Source organism: Mastomys coucha, unplaced genomic scaffold (genome assembly GCF_008632895.1).
Source record: "Mastomys coucha isolate ucsf_1 unplaced genomic scaffold, UCSF_Mcou_1 pScaffold14, whole genome shotgun sequence".
Taxonomy (NCBI): Eukaryota; Metazoa; Chordata; class Mammalia; order Rodentia; family Muridae; genus Mastomys; species Mastomys coucha.
This window is the reverse complement of record NW_022196896.1, coordinates 84,317,497-84,327,748: the sequence shown is the minus strand read 5'-3', so window position 1 is coordinate 84,327,748 and position 10,252 is coordinate 84,317,497. Positions and strand designations below refer to the sequence as shown.

Sequence of the window (10,252 nt, the reverse complement as noted above, 5' to 3'; positions counted from 1 at the left end):
AAGAACATAAGGACTGGCCTAAGAGATGAAACTTCGCTGCTTTATCAAGATCTTCTGACAAAGAGAAAACGTTCAGGATGAAGCCTACCCAGAATATAGGATGCCCCTGCCTCCTCTGCTGCTGTCCCTTCCTGCCTCCCTTGCCTGCTTGCCCCTCCCTATAAAGCTGAGTGCCCAGAGATGGTCTTTATCTCGGGAGATGAATGCTTTTGTTCATCACCTTCCAAAGTTTCTGACCTTGAGCAAACTTCTTTCTCACCAACTCATGGCTTTTGAGCAAGGAATTTGTATTCATCATAGAATCAAAAAATAGGGTCGGATAGCTTGGTTCAAGAAGTACGTCAGGAAAATACTGTTATAAGCCATAATAGGGTTTATTAATCAACATACAAAAACCAGTAATCTTCATATTTGCAAACGGTAAGTTAGGAGAACCGAAGAGAAAGCCTCACTTGTGCCAACCCCATAGAAGGACAAAATGCCTAATGGTAAATTTATTAAAAGATTTGCAAAACCTATGAGGAAAACACTGACATTTTAAAGAGTCGTAAAATGATATGTAAGTGAATAGAAGACAGGAAAATCAACAATCGACACACATGGAAATACAACACTAAAAACTTCAAATCAGTAAACAGATATGAGCTCTTAAGTCAATAAATCACTTGAGAAATAGTAAATTACAGGTATACTTCACACCATACAATAAGCTCTGCATTAGTCTGAAATTTAAATGTAGGGCTCACAAAGATGGCTCAATGGGCAAAAAACAAAGATGACTTGAGCTCCACCCCTGGGATCCTCATGAAAGGACAGGCCCTCCACGTGTTCCATAGCATGTATGCATGCACGCACACAATTGAAAAATTTTCAAAAATTAAGACCATGGGTACACTTTTATAATCCAGAAACTTTTTTTTTTAAGTGTGATCAAACTCTACCAATAGTAAAAGAAAAAGACGGGCTATAAAATATGAAGTAATTTGCATGGGAGAGAGAAATAAAGGAAAATGTCATAAAAGGTGGAAAAAAAAAAAAAAAGGAACAAAAAAAACAATACCGTCAGAGGAATTCCAGGAGGTCAGAAGTCTTAAACAGTGTTCCTGGAGCATGAACAGACTGTCAGAGAGGCAACGCTCCCCACAGTGTAAATGCTGCTTTAACAGGGCCTCCAACCTCCACTGCACAGGCAGGGTGCTGTGTTCTTGTTTTAGCAGTAAAGATGACATCCTCAATGTTAGGAAGAACTCTGTGCCTTGTTCTCCTGCAATAAACAGATCTCAAAGCTGTCATCCTAGGACTTCAGGGATCACTTCAAGTGCTCACCAACAGTTAGTGGGTCTATCCCTTTATTAGCCAGATATTATCTAAGAAAGTGTTTATACCTCCATCAGCTAAAGCTTTCCTAATTATGTGACTGTGGTAAACTATGTAGTGGGCTCAGACACAAGGAGGACTATTTACTTAAAATAATAATAATAGTAATAATAATAATAATAATAATGAAAATGGGCTAGAGAGACACCTCATGGTCTTACAGAGGACCCAAGTTCAGTTCCTAGCAACCATGCCAGATGGCTCACAACCTCTTATAAACTCTACCTCTAGAGGATCCAGTGCACTCTTCTGGACTCCTCAGGCTCCTGCACTCAACTGTGCATATACCTTACCTATGTGGGGGTGACGGCTCAGTGGTTAAGAGCATTTGCTGCACTTCCAGTGGACCTGAGTTTGGTTCTTACCACTCACGCTGGCCTGCAACTCAAGCTCCTGTAGCTCTCTCTTACCTACACAGGCAGTACCCCATCTGCCCCCATGGCATTCATTCACATAGACCAATATATATATTAAAAAATAATAATATTTAAATGCCTGGCAAGCTAGGGAATTAGCTACTTTCCTGGTCGCAGGGACAAATACCTGATCAAAAGTAATTTAAGGGAGTAAGTTTACAGTTTGAAGGGCTAAAATCCATCATGGTGGAGAAGGTATGGTAGTAGGAGTGGGAGGTGGCCAATCACATTTCACCAAGTTAGAAAAGATAGATGTTTCCTTCTTTTATGGCCCCAGTCTGTGGGATGGTGTTGCTCTTTCCACCTTCATTAATCTGGAAAGCTACTCTCAGCATGCCTAGAGTGTATCTCCTATGTGACCCTAAATTCTGTAGAGATGCTATTAACCATGACAGCTACCTCTGCCTCAGTCATCCCATCACGAGTAACTGAGAGAGGCTGCTGCCTAGCAAGTGTTTCTAACATAGGCAGAATGGTGAGAGGAAACAAAAACAGGCTTGGACAAGAGATGGTTTTCAAATCCTCTATGATCTTCATGTAACTGAAATGGCTCAAAAGCAAAAGACAAGATAGCCTGATATACAAGATAACCAATGCAAAACTATCTGTTGGTACATTTTTACTTGGTTATAAGAATAGCTGCTTATATGAATTTGATAGAAATTTAAATCAACAAGTTATGTGATGACCAATGTTTTTTAAAAAAGTTTTTTATCTAAGATATAACTATTTTATGCACATAGATCTAGCAACAATCCAAGAAGGGCCACAAAACAAAACAAAAACAAAAACAAAAAACAAAACCAAAACCAGAACATGTACAAATTCCACCAACTGAATACTTCGTCTCACGTCCTTCTTATGCTTCTTCTCTGACTTGTGCTTTGAGAACTTGGAAAAACTAGGATCCGTATCTACTTCACTTCGACTTCATCTTCTCATCTTGCTGCAAAAGAAAAGAAAAAACAAGACTAGCAATAATAATTCCAAGCTAATTTTTTCCCAGGAAAAGAAAATTTCTAGAAATCAGTTTCCTTAGACACAGCTTTGTCACATGAGTGAGGCATGAGCATCCAAGCTTTTCTCTCCAGTATTCAGCACCTACAACTATATTTCTAGTACTTAAGTTTATCTACAGCAGGCCTCTTTATCTCAAGTCACACTGTGCATGCTTTTCTGGGATTCATTGTTTTCATCCACTATCTCAGGCGTCTTCAAGCCTCTCATTCAAAGGTACTCACTGCAGACTCTGGGTGCTGCTACAGCTGTTTCTGTGGAACCTCAAGCACTTGCACGTGGCCTGAGGGGTGCTGCGTGCTTTCTGTGAACTAGCTATGCATTTCCCTCAGAACTGTACCTGTGAGAATGCATGAGCCAGAGCTGAAGGTGTTCTCCAGAAAACATTTACTTTGCTTCTTACAACAAAAGGAAAACTACAATTGGTGGGTTTCTTATACTCCATTCTCAGCTCAAGTCTTTATATTTTCCTGATATTACAGATTCCACCTGAAATCTGAATAAAGGCTTGATTTTAATTATAAATTCTAGAATATTTCTTTTGTTTCCCAAGTTCAGGACTACAGTTATTTCCAGGAGCTGAGGTCAGTGGGAACTTATTTTTAGGTTATGGCTCTATTGAGAGAGTAGCTCAACTTTATTGAAAGGATCTGCATTAGACTTCACTCCAGCCAAGCCCTAGGAAATTCATTCTGACCCTTGACCCTACGGCTAAGAATGTTAAGTCAAGCTTCCCTAACTAGACAAGCACCTCAGGCAAGCTTCTTGGTCCACTTGCCTTTTTGGGTCCACTTCCCTCTGGGCTGAGCCCCTTTTTTACATTCATATTAGCCAAGAAGTACATAAAGTTTACTTTGATTTTTAGTATTTCATCAGTCATTCTTGCTTTGTCAGTAAGAGGGCTGATCCATCCTCCTAGTACCCAGTGCTACAGGTGGCACTGAATCTCTTCTCTCCACTGTGTGTGCATGCACATGTGCAAGAGGTTATGGGTTTTGGCTGAAATGTATTCACATAGTCTCAAACTGAAAAGGCAGAAAGGTTAGGGAAAGAAAGCCAGAAAGCAGGGTCCCTTCTCTGCTGGAACTCATCTCCAGAGCCAATGACAATACCATTTTGAGTAACTAGATTTGATAAAAGATGTTAAACAAAAAAGCACAATAAACTTCCAGTACAAATTATTAATGATGACAACCCAGGTGTCATGTTGGAAACAGAATACTTCAGGAGTGTCTATGTCAAATAGAACTCCCTCACCCATGGACTGGAATACAGGAATCATAGGAAGATGAAACAAAGATATTTCTAAAAACCTTTATCTTTTAAGTTGTAAAGCACTGAATATGAAAAGAAGATTATTTTAATAGTAAAATCCATAATCTATAAAGAATATATAATCATTTTTTTTTTTTTTACTTTAAATCACAGAGCTATTATCTTTCTGAAACAAAGACTAGATAGAAAAGAGTCAATGGGCACACAGCAACACATAGATTTCACTGCAACACAGTTAGGATAAGAAAGATCAGACAGGTAAAAATAAGAGATGAGGATAGAGTGAACCTAGGGATATTACCACCAGAACTGCAGATGCAACAGTGCCCAGACAGCATTTCTCACCCACTACTAGCACAAATTAAAATATGACAATACTCTGTGTTTTGGGGGTATGTGTGCTCCACCACAGTGTGGATGGGAATGATATCAGCACAGTGAAGACAAGCAATAATTTCTGAGCCTCAGTGGATTAGGAAACCAACTAATCCACAGCAGAAAGAATTATAGATAAATCCAGTTGGTAAAATGGTTTTAACAGGGAAATGGGATAATAATTCTGAAATATGTACTAGAATTGAACAAACAAGTAAATATTTTCAGATAAGAACTAGGCTTCTTACTGATTGAGAAATTACATATTAAGCAAAGAGGAATGCTAAAATGAACCCTACAATATTAAATTAAAACTAGTGGTATTAGATCATCTCTAATGTATCATTTTATCATGATATATATATGTATATATATATATGTATATATATGGTACATACAGAAATATAAAAGTGTATGTCTATGTGGGTGTTGTATAACAGTTTCCTCCAGGATTAAAGCATTCCGCCCTGTGGGAAGCTCCTTAAAGCAGTAGATAAACAACTCAAAATAGTTCCAGGAAGTCCCTGAAACTGACCAGACTCAGTAGAATAAGCAATAAAAGCTGAGAGTTCCCCTCAGACTGAAGGAAGCTGAGGTTCAAAGACTCTTAGACAAGCCAAACTTCAAAGAAGACCCTGGGATCAGACCAACTGCCTGGAAGAAGCAGAAACCAGCTGAGTTATCTGGAAGAGGTTTAGACCAACTGAGGCACCTGGAAAGGACACTCTCCAACCTGTTGTGTTGCTTGTCGGCTATGCAGTGAGCTACAGCTTTTCCAGCTTTTGTGAGATGCCACCTGTGTTAGGGTGGGATTTGTGATACAGTTGTCTTTGAGCCACTCTTGCTCCAGTAAGTAACCTCTCATCCATTAACTCCAATAAAGCTCACTAGTTCAGTAAACTGGACTTTGGCCTGTTGTAGGTTTCCTATCTGATATGTATATATATGTATGGTTTTTTCTTCCCAGGAAAGTTTTGCCACATAATAGTGGGAAACTAGGATGTATACACCACATATATAGGAGATATACACACACACACACACACACACACACACACACACACACACACACACACATCTATCTATCTCCTGGTGTTCTCTGTGAGAGGCCCAAACATAATCCCTGTGGTATACCGACTATAACAAGGACACTAACCACAATCCTCATCTACTGGCATTCATGCCTTTACATAAGTCCTTCCAGGTGATTATGGGCAGGAACAGTGATTTGTGTCTAACAAAATGACAAGGGTGAGAGGCCACCTCACTTTTGAGAGCACATTTCACTATAAAACACTATCTCACTAAAGGGTTTTGCTATAGTCTTTCCATAGCTGGCTTTGAGCAAGTGGCCTTGTTGGGAAAGCAGCCCATGTAGCATGGAGGTGAAAACAGTCGACAGCCTATATCAAGATGATAAATCTCATGAGGAGATCCTACCAATAGTGTCCATGCGCAGAGCCTCCAGATAAGAACTCTAGCACTCTGATCACAGTATTAAGAGATGCTACCCTGAACACCAATTAAGCCATGCCTACATTCTGAAAAAGAATAAATGGTACTATTTTCTAAGCTACTAGATTCATGGTAATGCTGTGTAGCAATAGACGGGAAGTACTATAGCATCAGCCATGAGCATCTGTAGGACACTGAATCTGGTTGCTAAACACAATTTTACAATCAAAAAATCAGAATTCCTAAGAAGTGTCTGATTCTAGGACCAGGACAGGGAAAGTATGATGACGAACCTGGAACATCTGTGGTGCCAGAAAGTAATGAAGTGATCAAGAGTATGAAATCTTCTTAAAGGAACTCAGAAGCTATTCTCAAGGGGCTCCTAATACCAAAGGTGGAATCACTTGAATAATGAAGTAAATAAAGATAGACAATACTGGATATCAAGGAGACTATAATGTGGGACTATTAGCTCACAGAAGTATTTCCTCACAGAAGCAGAATGTCAGTAATGGCCTTACACATAACACCAGTATTGGTTTCAAGTAAAATCTACTAATAAATACTAAAATCATTAAACAATTTCTTTTTTTCCCCGAGACAGGATTTCTCTGTGTAGCCTGGCTGTCCTGGAATTCATTCTGTAGACCGGGCTGACCTTGAACTCAGAAATCCGCCTGCCTCTGCCTCCCAAGTGCTAAACAAAAATTTGACACACAGGATGTACACATTCAGAGAATCTCCCTCAATCCTTAAGAAAAAGATAAACTTCACATTGCAGAAACCCAGCAGATTTCAACAGGAGCTATGAGATCAAGGCTAGCCCTTGGTAGAGGAACAGACTAACCTAATAAATCCTTGATATGATGCTAGGACATGTCTTTCTTTCTTTTTTTTTTTTTTGGCTTTTCAAGACAGGGTTTTTCTGAGTAGCCCTGGCTGTCCTGGAACTCACTCTGTAGACCAGGCTGGCCTCGAACTCAGAAATCCTCTTGCCTCTGCCTCCCAAGTGCTGGGATTAAAGGCGTGCGCCACCACCGCCCGGCTGGACATATCTTTCATGTGGAATCCATTTAAAAATGCATAACTTCAGTATGAATATGAGGGAAAAAAAGATTAAAAAAAATCCCCAAGTCTCAATTTGTGGCTATTCTAAAAATTAACTGCCTGGTAATCTTCAGGATGTTATGAGAGAAAAAGGAATAGGAAACGACACAGGTATGATGAGGTTAAAGAGAAGCAAAAGCTAATACTACACAGGGCTCTGCTTAGTGCTGTAAAGCAGAAAAGGCCCATCAGTGGCCTACAGTTGGCCAGTTAGAAGAAAACAATGTAAACAGTCACTGGAGTGACTTTATGGCAATTAAGGAAATTTGAATAGATTAGCCATTAAAGGACACTAAGAATTTATTGATAGTTTTGCGGACTAGAGCCTCATGCATGCAGGGCAAACTACACCTTGTGCTATAATCCCAGACCTGCCTAATCCTAATGTGTAAACTTTGTTTAGAAATGTGCATGTGTGTGTAGTGTAGAGGCCGAATGTCAATGTCCAGATGTGTTCAATTGATTCTCTTTGAGATAGGGTCTCTCAATGAATGGAACTTTCAGATCTGACTAGAGGGACTGACCAGCGAGCTCCAGGGACCCCGCTGTCCTCTCCCTTCCCAGCGCTGGGTTCACAGGCACATGCTGCTGTGCCTGACTTTCACATGACTTATGGGTCTGCACTCAAGGCCTCATGCTTGTTCAAGTGCTTTACTGATGAAGCTCTCTCTCCAGCATCAGAAAAATCTTATTCTTTATTTATCAATGAATCACTCAGAGACTTGCTTTAAAATTACAACAGCTGAATCAAATAGAGCACAATGTCACTACTATATATCTGCAGTTAAAACCAATTTTTTTTGTTTTTCTTTGGGATCAAAGGAAATATAAAGCACACTGACTTCTAGGGAGCAACACAGGAAATAAATGTATGTGATAGCTATGAAAATGGTGGTTGGTAAAGTGTATTTAACAAATTAAAAAAATTATAGCTACCAATCAAAGTTTTTAAAATGACAACAGTAAGATAGTAATTAAATGAAACTAAATTAATTTAAAACTAGAGAAAAAAAGCAGAAAAACAAGGGTTCATTTTGACTTACTCTCTACCAGGTTCGTACTGTGTAACAGATTCCTATGAGTCAGTGATATTCTGGAGTGTTCAAATACTAATCCAGGCAAAACGTTCTTCAAAGCACATTAACAACAACACTGCGACACTTGCCTTCTAAGGCTTGGCTCTGCCAGGTTGTGAGGGGCGCACTTCCTTCTTCTCATCGGGTATGAGGACTGCTCTTTTGACTCATTCTCAGAGTTAGCAGGGTTACTTGAAACACAACTGGTATCCACCAAGACCAGGGACATTCTGCTACCTAAAAATAATAATTTTCACAAATATTTGTACAATCGTATGTAAGGATGGAAATAAGTAAGAGGCCAATACAGTTTACCATTCAAAGTGATCAAATTTTAAACTTAAAAAATTCAATTTTGAGAGAAAAAAAGCTAAACTGTATAATAAACCAATTGTAAGACATTACACAGGGTTCTCATTACTGGGCTAAAGACCTTGGAGAGGAAAGCGTTTTCTTCACTCCCAGTTCCACAGCAGTCTATCACTGAAGGAAATCAAGGCAGGAACCTGGAGGTGAGAACTGATGCAGCAGCCATGGAGGGCGCTGTGTACTTACCTGCTTCCCATGGCTTGCTCAGCCTGCTTTCTTATAGAATCTAGGACGAGCAGCCAAAGGATGGCTCCACTCACAATGGCCTGGGCCCTTCCACATCAATCACTAATCTAGAAAATGCTTTACAGATTTGTCTACAAGAGGCATTTCTCAACAGAGAGTCTTCCACTGCAACTGACTCTAGCTTACGTCAAGCTGGACACCAATAAAAAGGTCTTCAATGTTTTGTGTCTGAAATCACAAAAGCTCTTCATGGTTCAACTCTTTATGACCTACACCAATCTCTGCACACTCATTCATGGCCTACACCAATCTCTGCACACTCATTCATGACCTACACCAATCTCTGCACACTCATTCATAACACAACCAATCTCTGCACACTCATTTATAACACACACCAATCTCTGCACACTCATTTATAATACACACCAATCTCTGCACACTCATTTATAACACACACCAATCTCTGGACACTCATTCATAACCTACACCAATCTCTGCACACTCATTTATAACACACATCAATCTCTGCACACTCATTCATAACACACACCAATCTCTGCACACTTACTCAAAACATACAGATCTGGTTACTCAGTGTGTGAAAGTTACCACGATAGACAAAAGATAAGTTATTCCTCTACAATACCCACTACCCAGATTCTCGAACTCTGCTTTGGGTCCCTTTTATCTAGACTAGCCTTAGCATCAAAATTTTAGTGTTCTATAGACACAGGGAAATGTTGGTTCCAAGTAGAAAAATTTCTACATAAGAATGTCTCATGTTATAAAATCTCTCATCACAAAGGAAATCCCCATGATTGAACACTGAGGAATAAGTGGGAGAACTAGTAGTATAGAAATATGATTTCAAGAATGTATTTAAAGATTCACAATTCAAGTCCATGTACATAAGGTAAATGGTGATGGCCATTTTAGTAGGTGTTCACCTCTGATTTTATTTGATTATTTATAATAACTATTATTTTTAACAATCAGTTAAGCAAGTACACACTAATGCTAAAAATCTTGCTTATCCATTAGTCTAAAATGCTAACAACTACTTGCTATCTTTGCAATTTTCTCTAATCAAAATTTCTCACTATATACCCTTAGCTTAGTGTCTGCTTTTAAAACCATTTACCACATATTGTATCTGTTAACCTTTATATTTTTCTGATCCCATTAAATGTAAGCTGCTGGACTGAGCCTTACCCTTATAAAACGTGTCTTTAGAAGAGTAAATTCAATACAATTCCCTATACATGCATTTAAAACATTTAATTTCCTCCAAACACATGAAGAGAGTCATTATTAGATAACTTTATAGTAAAGGCTAACTCAAGTTTTATATTTCACATGCCTAAGACAATCTGTTACCTTCTCAATTTACAAACTTTCACTTCTGTTTCTATAGATGATGATATTCACACTATCTTAAAATTTTCACAAACATTTCAGTTTCAACTGAAAATACACCACTGGTTAAGTGAAAAGGATACAGTTCTAAAACTTTGGCCTACCTGGTCTTGACTTCTGTGTTCTGTGGTAGGGGTCATGAGTGCCTTCCTTCATCTTTTCCTGAGCATCATCACCTAC

At 39.0% G+C, this 10,252-nt stretch overlaps 2 protein-coding genes across 2 annotated transcripts in view; both read right to left on the bottom strand.

Moving 5' to 3' along the window:
* Nucleotides 1–1,165, bottom strand: part of LOC116088453 (aldehyde oxidase 1) — an 82,710-nt gene extending 81,545 nt beyond the window's left edge. Inside the window, exon 1 of the mRNA XM_031367552.1 lies at nt 1,061–1,165. The gene's annotated coding sequence lies outside the window, so the exon portion shown is untranslated. The remainder of the gene's footprint in view (nt 1–1,060) is intronic.
* The window catches only part of Sgo2 (shugoshin 2), a 27,303-nt gene continuing 17,401 nt past the window's right edge, over nt 351–10,252 (bottom strand). Inside the window, exons 9-11 of the mRNA XM_031368981.1 lie at nt 10,177–10,248; nt 8,188–8,335; nt 351–2,739 (exon numbers count right to left, since the gene is read on the bottom strand). Of these exons, the coding sequence (XP_031224841.1) occupies nt 2,724–2,739; nt 8,188–8,335; nt 10,177–10,248 (236 nt within the window). The 3' untranslated portion in view covers nt 351–2,723. The remainder of the gene's footprint in view (nt 2,740–8,187; nt 8,336–10,176; nt 10,249–10,252) is intronic.